The 20,638-nt window shown below is 40.4% G+C and overlaps 1 protein-coding gene across 1 annotated transcript in view; it reads left to right on the top strand.

The window, feature by feature from the left end:
- Window positions 1-20,638, top strand: part of PCDH15 (protocadherin related 15) — a 451,284-nt gene that overhangs the window by 268,088 nt on the left and 162,558 nt on the right. The window contains exons 18-19 of the mRNA XM_063132951.1: window positions 2,630-2,723; window positions 10,088-10,216. Of these exons, the coding sequence (XP_062989021.1) occupies window positions 2,630-2,723; window positions 10,088-10,216 (223 nt within the window). The remainder of the gene's footprint in view (window positions 1-2,629; window positions 2,724-10,087; window positions 10,217-20,638) is intronic.

The following is a 20,638-nucleotide window of genomic DNA, read 5'->3' as shown; positions in this document are numbered from 1 at the left end:
TCTGAGAGAGCAATTTTGGTCTATTCCCAGAACATAGCCTTTTTTAAAAAATGTGCAAATAAAATAAAAAGGACTTATCTGAAATTCTCACACAGGAAAGCCTACATGTTGCGTTCATCTTTTTTGAATTATCACGTTTTGACTTGCTTTGCTTTGGAACACAACTCCTTCCCAGTACTTGAGATTATGTGCGTTTTGAATAGCCAGTTATCTGATGACAAACACAGTAGGTGATTTATAAAGTGTCAATAGCAATCAGTCCTTCGTATTGGGAAATATGATGTACTGTTATATTGACTTGGGGAGCAATTTTAAGTCCACTGTTAGCTGACTGAGGGACCTCGGGAAGTGATGGAACTGCTGCTTGCCAGCAGAGTCATTTACGCTATAAGAACAACACACTTTCAGAGGTCTCCCAGCACACCAGTGAAAAATACAGAAAAGCGGAGAACGGAGCATGTCAAGAGCTTGTCAACAACAGGAGTGAAGACACCATGTCCAAAGACCTTTCATTTCAGTGGGACTCTACACCAGCCCTGGGACTGGTGTACTTAATTCTCCCACGCTTACAGTAAATGAACTGTAGGATTGCTCTGCTTGGTTGCAATCCTTTGCACACTTACCTGGGAGTAAATCCCTCTGAATACAGTAGGACCTACATTTGAGTAAACTTTCATAGTTATGCACTGTTTAACTCCTAAACGTAGAATGTGCAATGTAGAGAAGGTTGCAGCGTAATCCTATGCATGTTTACTCAGATGTCCTCTTGAGTTCAGTGGGATCTACTCCCAGGTAGGTGTGTGCAGAGCAATCCAGTCTTTAATATACAGTTGAACTCTGCATTTCCAATGCTATTTCAGTGGGACCAGGCCTGACCCATAGTTTGCTTGTGTCAGCAGTGCGACATAGGAGAAGCATTGTCATCCATGATTCAGTGGCAACTGTTTTGAGCAGCCGTTTTTGCATCCTTGGCATTCTTTGGTCAAAGATGTTGCCATTGAACCATCCGTAACTTCTCGTCTCCTATATCCTATTCTGTTCATGTGAATAGGACCCTTCTGTTTGTACATCTGCTCTTAGTCACATTTAACTTTCCAAATATAAAAGCCAGCTCTCAATGTTCTGACCCAACTCCTCCAACATTCTGTCTTGCTCAAGCATGATCAAGAAACAGAACCCAGAAGAGGGCCATGTGACTAAGGACTGGCTTGGATCTCAGTAGCTGACTGAGATCTATGGGGGAAAGTTAATGGGGTTCAATCAGGGCCAAAATAAAGGTTAGGGGTGCACTTCTAATTTGTTTGGAGTGTTTCCCCCTTCTTATTCCTTTATTTTAAAAAATTGATTACCCACTTTTCATTATAAAATAATCCCAAAGAGGGATACAAAAGCAATAAAGCCCAGTGAAATCATAAAAAAGATTGACTGATAAAACACTAAAACCGGGGTGGGGGGGTCGGTTTCAAGTTAAGTAAAAGTTTACACATCACAGCAACACAGATTCTATCAAAAGTCTGGATTAACAAATAAATCTTTTATTGGTACTGAAAGCTGGCCACATATGAGGGGGGAGGGATCCCCACTGCTTCTTAATGACTGACATCGGGTATCCAGGTCCTAAGCTGTGTAGGGCTTTATCTGTCAACACAGTCACCTTGAAATTGGCTCAGTAGCTTATTGCAATGACATGCCTGGGGTATTCTGGGTAAATAAAATGGCAGCTAGCAAGAAGAGCCACAGAAATTAGCTTCTCCCCCATCTCCGGTGTCCAAATGAGCACAGATTGGAGTCCCATTCATTCTTCTGGGCCTTCATTTCAGAAGATATTAAAATTGAATTGAATGGGCCCCATTAAGTTCAATTTTTCATTTGTCCCAAAATGAATGCACTATTCTAACTGAAATGAGGAAAAACCTGCTTTATGCTCTGGAATCACTGTGGAGGGGGAAGTTTATTTTGCAGACCAGTTGTGTTCCTGAGTGTGGATCTTTACTTTCATCCATATAATTGAATGACTCTTATTTTATTCCTATGGGGGGGGGGAGTATTGTCCTTGGAAAGAGAGGGAAAGACAAGAGCTCTGCATCACTCCTTTCCATCACACTAGATGGGTGTTTAGCTACTAGTAATTATAAACATGTTCAATACATATAAAGCAACTTTAAATCTGATCTATCATTTTAATATAATCTTGGGATCTCATACTCATTGAAACCATTCCAGTTAGGGAGTTATTTGGACTTGGATAGTTTTGTCAGTTCATTTCATAATCTCTTGTGGTTTAAGATAGCTGTGCTGCCAGCCCAAGTGAGTGACAGGTTTGCATTCATGCTAGTACTATCTTTCACATGATCCTTTAATATAAAATCTTCAAATGACTACTCTAATCCTAAATCATACATATATATGGAGCTATAAAGCCTGAGATACAGACCTTTCTTTTTACAAACTTTGCTCAGAAAAAAGGATAAAAAAACATCATCCCCAGAACTAAGTGTTAAAACAGAAAAGAAATATTTTCTAAAAGAGAAATAGTCACTAATGCAACCAACTCAGTAGCATATAAATATACTAGTAAAATTTTAGGAGCCATGTTTTGATGTGATATACATTTTTGTTTTATTGTTAGATCCGGGCTGCTAGCCTTAGGAAAGCCTTTAGACAGAGAAAGCACTGATCGCTACATTTTGATTGTTACAGCCTCAGATGGCCGACCAGATGGGGTAAGTTCTTTGAAATGTGAGAGTGTGTTCGTTTCTGAGACGAAAACAATAGGGAGCCCAAAACAGTGCAGCTATAACATGTCTAGTAATCTGCCTATAACCTCCACCAATTCCCCCTTTATGTCAGAAGGGTTCGTGCAGGTGCCTCCATGATATTACTTTGCAAGTATAGCTCATACACTGCAACTGAAATGATTTGTGTAGCATCCCCTGACCTCTCCTTGTTCTGTTATGACCAGCGCACAGACTGCACACTGTGGGGGACATCTCACGGAATGCATCTTATGAGTGTTCAAACTCACTGGGACCAGCTCAGTGCTCAGCCTCTCACACATCATTTTTGAACATTTTCCCCTGCGCTACGTGAAACCATACCCTGAGATGGTTGTTTTGACCTATAAAAGCTTTCTACCAGAATCTCTGCTGGGAATCTATACATGGCAAAAATGGAGTTGGTTCAATTTTTTATTTTTTTTATTTTTTTGCCCCAGCACCTGGGAAATCATTTTGAAAATGTTTTGTGACAAATCGTAAGGATAACGTTTTCTTTCAAATGTTTTCTTTCGCTTGCTAGGATGTGAAGAACAAGTTTACAAATTAGGTTAACTTCTGGAATATTAGGAGGTTTTGCTATGTTACTCACGGTATTTGTTATCAGTGACCATATCATGCACTCCAGCTACTAGTGACAAGAATGTGATCTTTCCTATTACTTTCAGATGATCTTTCATTGCCTAATATTCTACTTCCCTTAAATGCTGTCAGTTATCCTGTGATTCCTAGACCATGGTATTTCATTGGATCATGGAGAGTTCTGCTTTAGCCTTTAAAAAGGTCTAGCACTTCACAGGCACTACAGTAAATAAGGAATAATTTTGGTGAATTGAATTGTTGCCTATTAGGTTAGGTTTCATTAAACTTTAAACTATTACAATTAAATAACCAATGCATTTATGAACAGTGAGTTGCAAACAGTTTTGCTATCAGTGCATTTAGTAAACTAAGAGTGTTCTGTCCACTTGCCTTGTTCAGAAACAGGAGTGCATATGGAGGTATTCTCGGAAAGGGACTACATGTTATGAATGCCACAGAACTGTCACTGAAAATGGCAGCTTTTTGTATTGTTATCCACTTCAACATCTAGAGATATTCAGCACATGATTCCAAAATCCATATTATTGTAATTCTTTTCTTAGGCCAACCAAATGATCACAAACTAATGTGCAAGCTTTTGAGATCTCCAGATCTCTTTATCACAAGACGTTAATAAAAAGCAGGTGGGAGGGGTGGAACAGGGGAGGGTGAAAAAAAGGTGATTTGATGTTTAAGTCAGAGTCGGTACATGTTTAGAGTCCCAAGATGAAATGGGGGAGGAGGGTCTGCAGACATTAATTTTGGGCCCTGTATAACTTGTGAGGGGAGGAAGGGAAATAAAGAAATGAGACATATAGGTATGGTATAAAATTGGGCCACATTTATTTAAATTAGATCTGTAAAGGACTAACTGGATGGGCAACTAAACTCAGCCAGCAACTAGCTAGGCTGTTATCAGGTTAAAACATTCCATTCCTATCAAATGGCACCTGCCACATCACCACCGACAGGACTTCCCCTTTTGGGAAGGGTAGGCTTTCCCGTGTCACCCCTCCTGGGTTATAAAACACCAGGTGGGCAAGGTGAGTCGGCCTCACAGGTAACCCTTCTCCTCCCCCTGGGGCTGTAAAACCCTCAGCAGGAGAGTATATAAAGGGATGCAGTTAACTCTACAGGAGGGTGGGAAACTTCAAAGAGCCACTGAAGGAGACTCTGAGGTAAAAGAAAACGGCTCTGAAGGGGAACAGCCAAGTGAAGTCTTACAGGTGAAAGTGTAGTTAGGCTAGAGGAACTTGTGATTTTACATTTTTTATTTTCATTGTAAATGCCTTTTGAAGTCTTACAGCTCTATTTGAGTAAATACCTTAAGTTTATGTGACTTTGCCTTATGTTATATAATATAGTAAATAGTTGTGGTTAAAACCTTGTTGTCTGGAGTATCATTTACACCACGCCTAAGGCCTAAACCCCACGTTACTGAGAGTGGAAGGTAAAAAGTAGAAACTTGATATCTGATGAAAGGAAGAGCTCCTAAAGAGGCAAAATATCTTTAAGGAGCTGATCAAGGGGTCCAGGTAAAGGTGGAACCTTGACAGGGGGATTTGTGCATTTTTGCAAGTGCAAATTTGCACAAATTTGCAAAACTGGAAAAAAATGCAATTCCACCAATGAGCAGATGACAGAACAAAAGGCTGTCACAATCTGTATAATACAGATGGAACAGGGTTTTATAAAATTTGTGCATCTATGCATGCAAGTTATTAGTTGGTATAGGTTGATCAAGTGATGGGTATGCATGGGTGAAGCTTCCTCAAGCAAAGCCCCCAGCTGAAAAATAGTATCATCCTTTATCTAAAGCTTTTACACTTTTTTGTGAAATGTTCTATTTTGAAGTGGCTCTGAGATGAAGACTGTGGATCTCAATCCACCACCACCCCTGCCCCGTTATCAGATTTCTATGCCTTTCTGTTGAAAAGCTCATCTAGGAGATGTTTTTTTCCTTTGTGAAAGGATGTTCATGTTTGTGGTGGGGAGCTCAAATAACAAAGAACCATGGATTAACTTTTTTTTAGAAAGCATTTAGCAGACTGGATCTTGCCACTGTTCATTGAACTTTCCTGAAAAGTCCATGTAGACTTCACATTTTTATTTTATGATTTTCATGTATAGGCATTATTCTGTAGAAGAAAGTACAGCATCAGAAAGACAAGGATAAACATAGAATACATGTGTGCTCTATCTGGAGTCTTTGTACGTCATTCACAATGACTTTTCTCTAATGAATATATAATTTTTCAAGGAGAAATACATATTAGCTTTTAAGTTTTAGTTCTTTTAACTTTATTTCATTTTTAAACAGAATGTTTGGTAAGTAGAAAAAATATGGTAATTTATAGGACTTGCACTTGCATTTATTGGGGCATCAGCAAGAAAGTAATGAGCTGCAGAATAGGAACTCCTGCTTCACTTCCTTTAGACCAGTTAGTTAACTGTCAGTGTGGTTGCACCTTTTCAGTGGAAAGGTCACATTTGCATCTTTGTTTCTAATTACCGCACTCTATTTTCAGCCTATACCTTCAAGTTGTAACTTTTTCTTCTTTTTTTAAAAAAAAGAGAGAATGAATTGAGCTTTTCATTAGTGAGATGTAGACTCAAAGTATGTATCACACAGTTTAGGATCGTCCCTTTCTGGCAGTGCATCATTTTCTGACCTCTAATGAACACCTTACTTCTGTGGATGAGTTCTCTTGGCCTTCTGAATGCATGGAAGAGAATGAGCAGGAAATAGGGTAGGTTTCGAAAGAGCAATGGCACAATCTAGTCATGTGCAACAGTGGCATGCATGGCTCCAGAAGAGGCATGCGTGTTGGGATTTCCCTCAGAAGATGCACCCAGTCAGTTCGGTGGAATCCTAATGAGCCTTGTGCTGCAAATGTACATGATACACATGCAGATGTGCATGTACGGAAGCCTGCTTATCCAAAAGGATCTTCCTTCCAGCAACCAGGGAAGAGTATATATAGCGGAAGACTTAAGTGCTATTTATTCATAGCTTCTTTTATATCTGCGTAGTAAAGGCTTTGCCTACATTTGCTGAACCTATTCATGGTTTGTTTTAAATTTTATTGTTGGTAGCAACCTTGAGCTTTTTTTTATGGAAAGGCAAGGGTGCAGAAACTCAGGCCCGGGGATTAAATCTTATGCCAGGTACCCCAATCCAACCATCTGGGGTTCCTCAAAGATCACACTTGGGATGCAGCATTTGATGATAATGTTGCAGATCTGGGCAGTAGAAGATTAAAGTTTATGAATCACTCATGTACTACAGCATTTTTTGTATATCTAGAAATGCAGAAAAATAGTTCATGGAAAAGTAGTGACGGTGCTTCTGTGAAAGCTTTTGCAGTAAATTTCTTGGGAGGGGGAGGAAATACCCTCTTTACAATAAGAAATGTGTTGGATGGTGACATTTGCTACATTTAAAATACCACAGGTCATAGTTTAAATACACATATTGAAGAGGGATTAAGGAAAAACTAAGTCTTTCTAATTGGACTAGTTCATAACACTAATGTCATATCCCCTTATAGTTTGTAATAAACTGCCAATGCGGATAGTTTATAAGAAGAAGTGTTTGATGCTGTCGAACAATAATCTTGTCTTAGAATCTAGTTTTGTTTTTGTTTTTTAAGGATTGTGTTCTTTGAGCCTGTAGCTATGCAATCTATATTATAATGCATGTGTACAGAACTTTGTGTACACGTCACATAAGTTTATGTTTATGTTTTGCCCTGTACTGACATGACCTTTCTGAATCTCTTAATCCAAGTGAAGAGATGGGGAGTATTTCACAAGCTGGCATGTGTCTCCCCACCCACCTTTTCCTTGCTTTCTGCCGCTCAAATTTCTAACTCCTTTCCCTTTCTGGTACCTTGAACCATGGTTAATTAGCATTCTGGCTGCAACAAATGGGGTTTCAAGTTGGTCTGAAAATCTTGGTTAAAGCTACTCATAGTTCACCTTACTCAGTGCAGATATGACTCTTGCTATGGTTAGCACTGGAATATCAAAGAGAGAAAGGAGATCATGTGAGCCCCCATGACCATAGTTTAGAGATTAGGAAATGCCATATCTTATTACAGAGGCAGATGTGTATACAAATACAGTCATAATTTCAGAGGCAGATGTGTAAACAAATACACATGTTATAATTTCACTTTATTCCTAAATTTATTTATTACATTTATATCCCACTTTTTTTCCTTCAAGGAACCCAAGGCATCTTACATAATCCTCCTCCTCTCCATTTTATCCTCACAACAACAACTCTTTGAGGTAGTATGGGCTGAGAGGCTGTGACTGGCCCAAAGTCACCCAGCAAGCTTCCATGGCCAAATGGGGACTAGAACCGTGACCTTCCAGCTCCCAGTCCAACAATCTAACCACTACACCATACTGGCTCTTGACTAAAAGTGTGTTTTGACTGCCAAACAACAAAACTAACCTAAATGGCTGAAATAATCCCATAGCATCATAGGCCTTAGCTAGACCGGGCTTTATCATGGGGTGAACCCCGGGACCGTCCCTGTGCATCCACATGATGCACAGGAAATCCCTGGATCAGGGAGGGATGATCCCTCCCTTACCCCAGGATAGATCCCTCCCCTTTGGGCCCGCTTTTTCCGCAGTCCTGGGCTGAGCCTGAGACCACGGACCGTGTGGCCCGTTGCCGCGGTTTGACCTGGCTCTGCACAATTCCTCGCGTGGAACTGGAAGCTGTGCACGGGGCGCAGTGCTCCTCAGGAGTGCTGCGCCCATCGGGGGCAGGGGGAGCGGGGAAATTAAGGTGTGTGGTTTTTTTTAAAAAAACTACCTTTTGCACACGAGTGTTTGTGCGCTCTGTCTTCTTTAAAAATAAAAAATGGCAGGCGCAACGCCCCTCTTCCTGAGGTTGTCGCACCTCACATGTAAATGGAGGAGGGATCTCATGTTAATGACGATGAGAGATCTTCCCTTCTCCGTCGCGGACTATGAGGTAAGTCTAAGTAAGGCCATGTTAGCATCATGAAAACAAGCACATTTTATCAATGATGGAGTTTATCAATGACTTTATCGATGATGTCAATGATATCAATGAAGCCACAGCTGAGTGATACAGGACATGCTTTGCATGTGGAAAGTCCCAGTTTTAGTTTCTAGCATCTCTATTTTTAAAAGAGAGAGAGAGAGAGAGAGAGAGAGAGAGATTGATCTCAAGTAGCAAGGCTGGGAAGAACCCCTGAGAGGAAACATTACTCGACTAGATGGACCAATGATCTGAGCAGATATAAAGAATCCCACATAAAACTTTCTAGTAATAGTGGAGGTGGGGAAAAACTTTTCACAAAGCCAACAACCTCTGATTTAGTCTACAACTTACATCATGGTTTCTAAGGCTGCAATCCTATGCACACTTTCCTGGAGGTACGGCCCATGGAACCCAAAGGGACATAATTCTCAGTGGATATACTCAGAATTGTAAATCAATGAGATATTATTTCTCTGCATTCTGTGGGTGGCATCCAGTGTCACATGACTGGATTTCCACTTGGGCAATAGGACTTTCTCTTCTTTTCTTTTGCATCAGGAAGTCCTTCAACCCTCCAGAAAAGATTTGGGGATGCATGAAAGGGTCGCAGGGGGAGAGGAATCTGTTCCACCTGTGTTGCCCATCCTGATGGCAGGCAAGCAGACTGTGAATACAACCACGTGGCTTTAACTGTATTACAAAACAGTTCAAAACATTTTGCTGCTAAAGTGAAACAGCAAATGGCACCTCCCCAAACAACTCCAGCTGCATCGTACTAGCCAAGTTATTTTGACACAGAAAATAGAAAAATTATTTATTTATTTATTACACCGCCCAATAGCCGAAGCTCTCTTCCCACAACCACTTCTGTTCATCCCTAGCAGTAAAAATTAAATAGCATCATGACATCCAAAACCTGCTGCCTGAGGCAGCTGCTTCATTCTGTCTAACAGCAGGGCCGGCCCTGAGGCCCTGTTCACAGTTTGTTTGGAGCTAGTAGAAGCATTTGGAATAATCAATCAGAAAATATCTTTTTCTCAGTCCGAATATCCTCCTTGTCATATTCAAATATAATATTTGCTTCTCTTAGGCTGCAATCCTATTTCCACTTACCTGGAAGTAAGCCCCCGTGGTCTCACTGGGACTTACTTTTGAGTACACATGTATAGGATTGTGCTGTTAGTTTTTGTATGTAACCATTGAAATGTTGTTTTTCACTATTAAATATTCCACAATTGTTCTTAATCAACTGCAGTAAATGCTACAGTGCTTGATTGACTATGCACACTTCCTACCCCCTGAGAAAAGCCTGATTTTGTTTTCTTGTAAAGACTCAGATTTAGGAGGAGTGTGTATTTTTTTAAAAAAAATAATAATTGAGAAGGAGCCATTGCTCAGTAGTAGAATACATACTTTGCTTGTCCTTGGTGGATAAACCAGTTCTCTCATTGGCTTCATCCATCTGTTCATATTGCTAGCCTGTGTGCCATGATTTTGTAAGAAGTCTACGTTTCTGCATAAATATTTTTGAAGAGAAATGACATTAAACAAGAGAACATTGTAAATCAACTGAAGTTTGAGTATAACAAGGTGTAACGTAATCGTGCTAATCCAACCTTGTAGGATGAACATGGTGTAATTGTCATAGTGGAAAGAAGAAATGTCTGCATCATAAATTTATTATTTATCCTTTTTCTTGCAGACATCAACTGCTACGGTGAATGTGGTTGTAACGGATGTGAATGATAATGGGCCAGTCTTTGATCCTTTTCTTCCCAAAAACCTTACAGTACAAGAAGAGGAAGCCAATGCGTTTGTTGGTCAAGTGCGGGTAAGTTATATTTGTTAGTGTAGTCGAGTACAATGACTTGGAAGATTCCCTCAATGAATAAAAAGCTTCCAGATCATCCCATGGTTCATGCAGATTCAAAGTTGTGGGTGCTGGTGGTGACTTAGAAAATCAGTGTCTGGTTTTATCTGCTACTTCATTTTATGTAGAAATTCACATTAAGCTTAATTTGCAAATGACCTCTCCCTCCCAACCCACCATGAAGCAAAACTCATGTATAAATTGTTTGGAAGCACAAAATGCAGCTTGGTAGAGAATTGCTGAACTTGCATGTGCAGATACAATGAATGTGTCATTATATGGTTTAGTCACTAGGTGACACTGGACTTAGTGGCAGAGTCAGCTTTACCAATAGGCAAATGAAGTGATTGCCTGAGACTTCCGATACTGGTGGGCAGTGGTGGTAGACTCCTGGATTTTCTTCTTGAGCTGCCAGCAATTCCTCTGTGTCACATGCAATGGGGGAGGGGAATTGTGCCATTTCTCGAGCATCCTCCCCCACACAATTGACATTGTGCATGCCAATGTCAATCTTAAAGGCCCCATTGGCTGGAGAGGAGGTGCACAATTTACAGAGGCTCTGGAAACTGTGCAATTCCCCCCTCCCCCCGTTGCATCAGTGGCAGCCGTCACTGATGCAGGAAGGGCAGGTGTGTGGTTTCGGCAAGCGGGGTCTCACAACTGCTCAGTTGGAGGTCTGTGCTCATGTTGGGCGGACTCAACTGGATCCGGGGGGGGGGGGCAGATGTGAAGGGCGCTTGCAGCATCCCTAGTTTTGTGTCACTTTCCTAATTTGCACAATTTCCCCCTGCAGATTGAATTAGCCTGGCTTTAGTCTATGGAGGAAAGTTAAATTTGGGGGAAATTGATGTTTGATCACACCTTGATATGCACAATTTCTCCATTTGCATGGAGTGAGCGGTGATCTCAAACACTAACAGAAATCGGGCATAAGACAAGCTGCAAGATGAAGTTTGGGGAGTCCTAGCAATCTTGATCACCATTAGTTCACCCATCACTAAGCCTGTCCTTGATCCCGTCCCCCTTAACTAGCCTGCTGCACCTCAGGTATGAGAGAAGACACAAGTCCATCACAAGTGTTGAAGCGCATTTTAGCTGCCGGTCCAGCTACCTTTTCTATGTGGGATAGGGAAGGGTCACCATCTTGACAGCAAGGGATCTTGGAGTGGCCCTGCTTAGTTGTATCTTGGTGCACTCAGGAGTTTCCTGTTCTTGCGGTGTGTCCTTTAAGCCTTCCATGACACTGAAAGACGTCAACACAGAAGGATCTGCTTCATAGGTGTTGGGTGCAATCCAGCATCAGGTGTATTTTTTAATTTATTTTTGGCGCAAAAGGAACACCTGGGTGGAAAGTGCCAAAGTGATGTGAGGCTTTCCTTCCCACAGACTTTGTCAGTGCCACATTTGCCCCACTGGAGCTCTGATACCATGGAGCCAAATGAACAGTGCTGTGGCTACTGAGAGATAAGCAGCAGGGCATAGGGAGGGTTGGGCTCCTCACACCTACATGCTCCATTGCAGGCTGGTGTCAATAGGTGGCATTGTCAGGCAACTGCCAAGACACAGGCCCTTTCTACACCTAAGGACTATCCCAGGAAAATGGAGGGATCGTCTCTGCCTGCTCCTGGGATCCCCTGTGTGTCATTTGCATGCACAGGGATGATCCCAGGATGATCTGGGGGGCGGAGGCAGGTGTAGAAACAGTCACAGCCACACTCCAGCAGGGCCTTGCTGCCAGACTTCAGAGCTTTGTGACCCTTCTCCTTCCCTCTCTTGCCATCACTGCTGCTTGCTCACCTACCCTCATGATGATTAACGCTGCAATCCTAAACACACATAGGCAAGCATAAGATCCATTGAATTCAATGGGGGTGGTTTCCTTCTGAATAAGCATGCAGAGGGTCTTTATATGAAAAACAGAAAGTGGAAGTAACTTCTGAATTGGATCCTATATGAAAAACAGAAAGTGGAAGTAACTTCTGAATTGGATCCTTTGTATCACCTCTGTGGAAAGATGCCTTAAGTGTCCCCTTTATCTGGATGTGCAAATCCAGTTTTGGACGTTATCAAAGATGTGTGAAAAGAGGGTGCATGAAACAATAAAAAGAAGAAGATTGAGAATGTAAATTTGAGCCTATAATGTCTGAAACTGTTATAAAATTATGATTGATGGTCTTTACACATTCTGTAGGATATAGTCATGTTATTTTAGAGTAGTAATAAGCATCTTTTAAATCCATTTTGTGTTCTGCCTGTCTGCTGTCAAATAATAGAATGCAACTCATTCCTTAGCATAGGGAATAGAATACAATATGTCATTCCCCCAACACATCTCCATCTTCTGTGTCATTGCAATTCTTAAGTCCTCTAAAATGCTGCCTTCACTAAAGTCAGAATTGTCATATGGTAGTAAATTCTGAAATAACAAGAGAAGTGTTTACAAAACTTTTTCATGTTTGGTGGATAAAGGAAGATTTAGTGGATTCCCCCCCCCCTTCAATTTAGTTGAGCCATATGCAGCTCTGCGCAAAGAAAAAATAAGTCACAATGCTCATGCAATGCTGCTTTAATTTTGAAAAGTTGCTTACAATTTGAGTTTAACTGTATCAATTGTTCTGCAGATGCAATTTTCAAGGAGCAGGCATTGCACAACTATGTAACTCAGGTAACTTGGAAACATTTAATACTGTAAAAAGGGCCTGAAATTAAGTTCCTTTAGTGCTGCTGTGGCATTACTTTAGGTAGAAGTGAGGTATTGGGGTCACATTCACTGGCTCCACCCCAAACCTCCACACATTCAAGTGTCCTGTTGTACATAGTCTATATGTTCATAGCTGAACATGTATAGGCTCTCCATACGTGGCATACTCTCTTTTTCCCATGTTAGGGTTTATGCATACAGGAGGCTATACGTTTTGGGGTTTACATGTGTGGATTCCATGAAAGTAGAGCAGAAACACATAGAGTGGTTCCACATAGACCCATCCTCCGATTGGAGTCCACCAGGGGAAGAGCCTTCCGCATGGTAGCCCCCCTCCTATGGAATTCCCTGCCTCTGGAGGTCAGGCGGCACCAACTTTGTATTCCTTTCGGCACCTCTTGAAAATGTAATTGTTCCAGGAAGCCTTTCCTAATGACCAGCCACGGTTCACTTTTCATTTTGCTTCTTTTAAAATCTATTTTAAAGTGTTCTATTCTGTTTTTATTTTATTTTATCTTGTACATCGCTCCGAAATTTTGAATGGGGAGCGGTATATAAATATTGTAAATAAATAAATAAAATAGAGGGCAGTGATGAATTGCCCCTTAATTGCCTCTTCATTGCTCTTCCTTTTCCTACAAGCTGGAGAGGCTACTTAAAAAGAATTAAGGAAAAATGATGAAAAACAGCCACTAATTAATGTCCCTCTAATAGGGAACTGAAGTTGACTAAAGAAGGAGCAATTCATCACTCATACTCCAGTTGTGCTGAACAGGAAGCAATTAAGGCAACTTGTAAGGAGGGAATTTTTAATTAAAGGTGCAGTTGCCCCTAAAAGCCTCAACAGAGCTTTGACAGTGCACCTTGAATAGTTATTGCAAAAAACAAACAAACCATGAATTGATCTAAAGGAAGATAGAAAACTGTATAATGCAACTATTTGGCAATGACATATGGGTTTCTATAAAATGTTACTGAACAAAAGATGGCAATCCCAGGGACAAGTGTTAATATGTAACCAACTTTTGTATAAGTAATTCAAGAACCGGATTCTATTTTCAGGCCAAATCTCTAGCATAACTATATATTGAAATATATATTCCAATGCTTTTGTTTCCCTTGTTACTGATCCCAAATAATTGTCATAAAAATATTTTTAGCAGATGCTAAATGGATCTTTCCTACCTGAATCTAGATGTTCTTGTTCAAGTTTCCTTTTGAATAGGATGTTGGAGAGTATCAGCCTAACTATTTAGTTTCTAGGAAGCCCCAAGCTGCATCAGTATATTTCATTGCATATTAGGAACTGGTAGAAAGTGTTAATAGCCTTTGAAGTAAAAGAGCTCCCAGCTGGAATCCTTGTAGGCAGTGGTATAGGAAAAACTCCTGCTGGGAATGGGAGAATGCAAAGACGATAAAAAGAACAAGAAACTAGAGAGGACAAATCTCAAAGTGTTGTGGATGCATTTCAAATACTTTTAACTCCACACTGTGCAACTTAGAGTCATACCAGATTCCCCACTGTTCTTTTAATTTTATCATTGGGATCCCCCAAAGTCAATTTTTGAATGCACTTTTTTCTTTCCTTTTAGAGGACCACTGTGAAGCAGAAAGAATTGAGAGTTCAAATGCATGAAACTGACAGCGAAGTTCAGCCATATCAAACCACTTTTCTTCTAGCTATTGACTTGTCTTGTGTAGAACGTTAAAATATTTTGATCCACAAATTATATATTAAAAGTCTTGCAAGAGTATATTTGATATATGCAACTACTACATTTTCTGGAGGCATCAGGAGGGCTCACACAAATCCCCTGATCCCAAGCAGCCCTTTGTATTGTTGGTGGGAAAGAAGTCATGTGGAAAAGTTGTATTAATTACAAAATTGTGTTGGATTTGGAATTCTCACTACTGCAAAACTATTTCAACTGGAGTTCTGGTCTACAGACCTCTTTTTGCCAAATCTCTTTAACACCCTGACCCAAAACTATTCAGTGTCAGTTAGGGTGAGCATATGAATAGGAGGGCAGGGCTCCTGTTCTTTAACATTTGTATATAAAAGGGTATTTCAGCAGGTGTCATTTGTATGCATGCAACACCTGGGAGCTTTGTGCAGAAGAGCCCAACACAGCTGATGATGTAACAGGATGTGCTCACACAGGGCAACCCTCCAGACCAGAATTTGAGGGCACATGGGGGGCCATAGGTGGGAGGACAAATCCTCCCTCACTATTCCATAGGTGGAAGCTGTTCTATTCGTGGGAGGAATTCGTTGGATTCCCCGCCCCCTTATCAGATTCCTTTTTTACCTTTCATTTCAAACATTCTTGAATGTCTTGTTCTTACTCAATGTCTCATGTCTTCTTGCAGCTAAGTCACTGTTAGAACTAGGGAAGTTGCAGGCACCTGACAGGGTCTGGGAGTCCGATGGACTCCCCCGCATGCCAGCTCACCAGGCCACAGTGCATTCACAGGCCCACACTTTAAAGTGTCCGTGCGGTGCAACGAGCACCCAGCAGCCGTCCACGCTTGTCCAGAGCCTCCATTGCTACGTGCAACGGAATTCCAGAAATTGCGTATCTTCTAGCTTGCATTAATGGCAGCTGTAAAGGCCCCATTTACGAAATGTGGGAAATAGGCAGTTTTCAGAGCCTCAGTTGTTGTGCACAATGGAGGATCTGGAAATTGTTTATCTTATGTAAATAGCGGTTATAAGGCCCTATTTAAATAAGATTAAAGGCGTGAATGTTCCGGAGCCTCCATTGTGTACAATTTCTGGAATCTCCACTGTGCACAACAATGGAGGCTCCAGACCATTTTGGATGGATTTGAGGCCACTGAGCAGCGAGAAAACTTGTGTGGCCCTGCAAGCAGGGTGGGCAGTGACGGCAGCTTGTTGAGCGTCTGCCCAAGCTGGACACAGTGGAGTCTGTCCATCCCTAATTAGAACTCTTTCAGTCTGGTTTTATTTTCTCACTGCATCGAGCGTATGCATGGTTGGGCACCTGCTGAGGGCCCAGATCCTAGTAGTGGCCTATTGAGCCCCTAGAATCACCTTTCCTTCCCACCATTGCAACATGCTTGTTCATTTGCCTCTTGCTCTGGCCCAGACAACAGTGGTGGTGATGAGGAGGAGGTGCAGTTGATGCTTCTGCCTGCTTGCTCACTGGCTCTCTACCTATCAAGCAAGCAAGTAGTAGCAATGATAGGAAAGAGGAGTAAAAGCAGTAGTAGCTGTTGATAATGGCAGTGAGAGAGGCCCATTATTTCTTTACTAAGCTCTCTGGATTTTGATGGAAACATTTCTTCTTGGTTTCATTCTTGTATTTATTTATTTTATTTATTTATTTATTACATTTCTATACCGCCCAATAGCCGGAGCTCTCTGGGCGGTTCACAAACTCTCTGGGCGGTTCACAAACTCTCTCTTCTGAGAATTCTTTATCCATTTCTATTCCCTTCTTGGTTTCATTCTTGTATTTCTGAGAATTCTTTATTCATTTCTATTCCCTTCTTGGTTTCATTCTTATATTTCTGAGAATTCTTTATCCATTTGTAGTAATAGTAATTCTTCTTTACGATTTGAATTGGAGTTCCTCAAGGATCTGTCATAGGCCCTCTTCCTTACCTTATATTTCTGTCAGGTCTTATTATTCATTATTTTAATATGCATTGTTGCATTTATGCCAACATTTATCGCATATGTTCTCTTCTCATCAAGTTTAATCTTTGTTTTCTAATATGCCAGCTTAACTTGTTCTTTTTAACTAGATATCTTATCATCTTAAGCTTAGATGATGTAATTGGTCTGTCCTCGTGCTTCTTTTTCTGTGTTAGAAATGATGGAACGCCAATATTTGATCATAGAATCTTGTGGTTTTTTTCCCCTGGTTGTGTAGATGTCTACATACTCATAGCCAAGAACAGAAAGAAATTACTTCAGTGATGTGCTTGCAGAGTAATAAAAGAAAACCTGTAGTTCACAGATCAATACATTTTAAAATTTATTTATTTTCTAGCTCTCCATTTGCTCATAGGAGGTCTTAAGGCAGCATGACTGGAAATTTACCAGGTTCCTCTGTCTTTCTCCAACATCCTTCCCTTTTAACTCTTCCTTTGATCCTTCCTCCCTATTGCACCATGAGACAAATACTCCACTGCCCTCGTCCTGCATTTCTTCTATATGTAGCCATGGGAAATCTGCCAGGCCTAACTCTTTTAACTCTCCTTCCATGCTCCACCTCCACCTCCACAGTCCTTTCATTCTTTTTTTGATCTGGCTACCCAGGAGGAGTCCATCTCACCATGAGAATTGGAATATATATATATATATATATATATATATATATATATATATATATATATACACACACACACACACACACACACATACACACACACACCCTAAGGGTGACCTCTCTGTTTAATTCAGTAATACTCTTTAACCACCTCTGGAGAAAGAAATCTTAATTCTGGACAGAGAATCAAACTCACTTAGGGATTAGTAAGGGTGGGTGGGTGGGAACGGATATTAACATGGTGCCATTTTTAAAACAAAACAAAAACAAAACCTTACTAAAATAGCAGTATAATAAATAGAGTACACCACATTCCTACTTCTAAATGTTGGCCAAATAAACTGTATTTATGGGTGGGGGGGGAATACAATGTATTCCCTAATGTTCTGTGAAACTGAACTATTACTTCCTAGACAGGGATCATCCTGTTCTTTACTTATTTTTCTTAATGTCACAATGGGAGTCCTTGCAGGAGAAAGAGAGGAGAATAGATTATGTTGGAATTAACCTCCTGCATTATTCATAATTATGAAGTCTGAAATATTTTCCATTTTGAAGAAGCTGCTTCACACAATGTGGCACAGCATGTTACATTTTCTTGTCCAATATGTAGAATGTAAAACCGCCTACATCCCTTTATAGTGAAGGGATGGCCTTTATAGTGAATCTCTTCCTCTATTATGAGTGACTAGGCAACTTTAATCTTTGGGAAATACAGAAATTGCTAAGAACTAAGCATTCGATTTTTGTATGTATGTAAACCCTCTAATCCTTCCCTAGTGTATGATCTTTAGAAAGAAAGGTACTCTAGCATGAGTACTGCAGGAGTTAGGTTGACAAAAGAAGCAATTCCCAAGTAAATTAAGGTGCACTTAAATCCCAATAAAATGTTTGCATCTTAAAAGCACAACTAATGTCTTGGTTCTATTGATTTTACTTACAAACAGTCATATGAAGGTTTTGAAAGGGATCTACTTCTGACACTGGCAGCATACGTCTTGAAAGATGGGTCAAGAAATGGAAAATACATAAATGCACATGGTGCTGGCTCCATTATATAGGATGGCCTATTATTCTTTCTGGTTGAAGCCATGAATAACTAATAAAAGATAACTCACATAAATAGAGGAAGAAATCTATAATGCACTGTGCTTGTTAGGAACGTTAGGACCATCCCTGTTTATCTAGAAGAAAAACTCTTCTTCTCACACAAGTGATACATGTACATATAGTAAGTCCTGCAAAACCTCTGCCTGCATCTGTGTATGCTTCTATGAGCCCTACAGAAATACCTTCAAACCTTTTCAAGTAGTCCTTTTTTTGTGCAACCCCCTGCAAGTAACCTCTATAATGCTTATCATTCCAGAATTTAAAATTGGATGGATGTCTCAAAATTCAAAACTACTTTTCATCAATGGTGGTCCTTGTAATTCATTGCATCATTTTATTGGAATCAAGAGATTACCTTTCTGGATTTAAAGACTTTAAAGCAAGAATAACATTATTCCTTGGATGAAACATTATCTCTATCTCAGTGGAAGGTCTACGTCTTATCCCCTGCCCCTTAAAAACTTTCCTTCGACAAATCTGCTGACTTTGGTGAGATTAGTTATTCTAAATGATGACCTTTCAATTCAGATGTGTTTTTCTGTTACTTGGAGGGTCTCATTAAATATTTAATTTTTCATCACCAAGGGCTAAAAAAAACTACAGTATTGCACAAATGGCTTTAAAAACAAAGATTAATTTAAAAGTGCCTGATTCATGGAGTCCTTTGCTCTTTAGATAACATGATTTTGGTACGACCCACATCTTTTGTTGCTGGTGATTAAACTCTGAATCTAGGTTTGTTTTTGTTTGTTTTTGTTTTTCAAGGCCTTGTCAAAATTTTGTTTCCATGTCTTGCCAGAATTTTGTTGGCATGGTGAAAATTGCTTGGTCCTTGCCATATGAGGGGTACTATGAAAACACCAAACACAGTAGTGTGTGTGTGCATCCTTCTTCACTTGAACTTGTCTGGATAGGGGTTCTTGGTTTAATCAAGGCCGGCATATATTTTCCCTATTAATGAATTCAAGAGTTATTTTTGTGGTTAGTTTTTTCACAGATCACTGCTGCAAATGGATTTGAGCTTTGTATTTTAAAGTAACATGTTAGAACTAAATCCAAAGGCCAAAGGGTGGAGCCAAAATACCAAAAGACATCAGCATATTTTAGCTTAAAATCTTTACAGTAACTAAAACTTACTGACAGTAACTTAGGAAAGAACTTTTAGAATAGGGAAAAACTGCTCACCAAATGATTGGTGATAAACCACCCAATGATTGGTGGTTGAGGAAAACAGGGTGGGATCAGGGAAAAGGGTGGATCCTTCTCGGGAATGCTTGATGGCCAGATTAGGATACTCAGATTAGGGCCTTAACTAGACCTAAGGTTTATCCCGGGATCGTCCCGAGGTCATCCTTGTTCATGTAAATGACACAGGGGATCCCGGGAGCAGGCAGGGACAACCTTGGGACAATCCCAGGCTAAACCTTAGGTCTAGCTAAGGCCTAGGATTCTCAGAGGCCCATTTTTATTCCACGGGCCTGAGGTTCAGCAGTTATGGTTTAAATAAGGTGAAAAGAATTGATTCCTGTGCTTTGCTGCCACTTGTTTTCCATATTGTGGAAACTTCATACATCTTGCCTCTGATGTATTACACAAAGTACAAGTACTGTACAAAAATTTGTGGTCAAATAGATCAAGTAGTAGCAGACAGTATAGTCATTTCAAAAGAACTGGCTTGTTTCAATTCTGATTGAGTATAATCAAAATGCAGCCCCAACAACGCTTATCATCATCCTGTTTCTTTGTTGCAGTCACTGATGAGATACAGCTGTTGGGCAGAGGATCATTTATTTAAGTTTTTGTTTCAAAAAAGAGGAAAAGGAGAGAGAGAGAGAGAGAGAGAGAGAGAGAGAGAGAGAGAGAGAGACCTGATTCATATTCATGCAGAGTTTCATTCCAAGAAGACAATGAACTGATTCAGTGTTGAATATAAACAAATCCGCCTCCAGATAAATCCAAGCAAAATAGCAGCATTTATCTGTACTTCCATGTGAAACTCCATGAACAGCAATTAGTTTAACAGTATTAATCTGTAACCATTATGGACAAGGCCTATGGAAACCATCCACATTGAAAGCAAATCTATCCATAACTATAAGCTGATACAATTTTCACATTTCTTTCTGTACTTGGTTAGACATAGTGAACTAAGGTCTAAAGAGCGCCTGTGCAGAATTACACACACACACACACACACACACACACACACAGAGAGAGAGAGAGAGAGAGAGAGAGAGAGGCAGGCAGTGGCCAGAAAAGCATCAGGGCACTAGT

The sequence above is a fragment of the Elgaria multicarinata genome, chromosome 8, assembly GCF_023053635.1.
Source record: "Elgaria multicarinata webbii isolate HBS135686 ecotype San Diego chromosome 8, rElgMul1.1.pri, whole genome shotgun sequence".
Lineage (NCBI taxonomy): Eukaryota > Metazoa > Chordata > Lepidosauria > Squamata > Anguidae > Elgaria > Elgaria multicarinata.
This window is presented reverse-complemented; position numbering and strand designations above follow the sequence as displayed.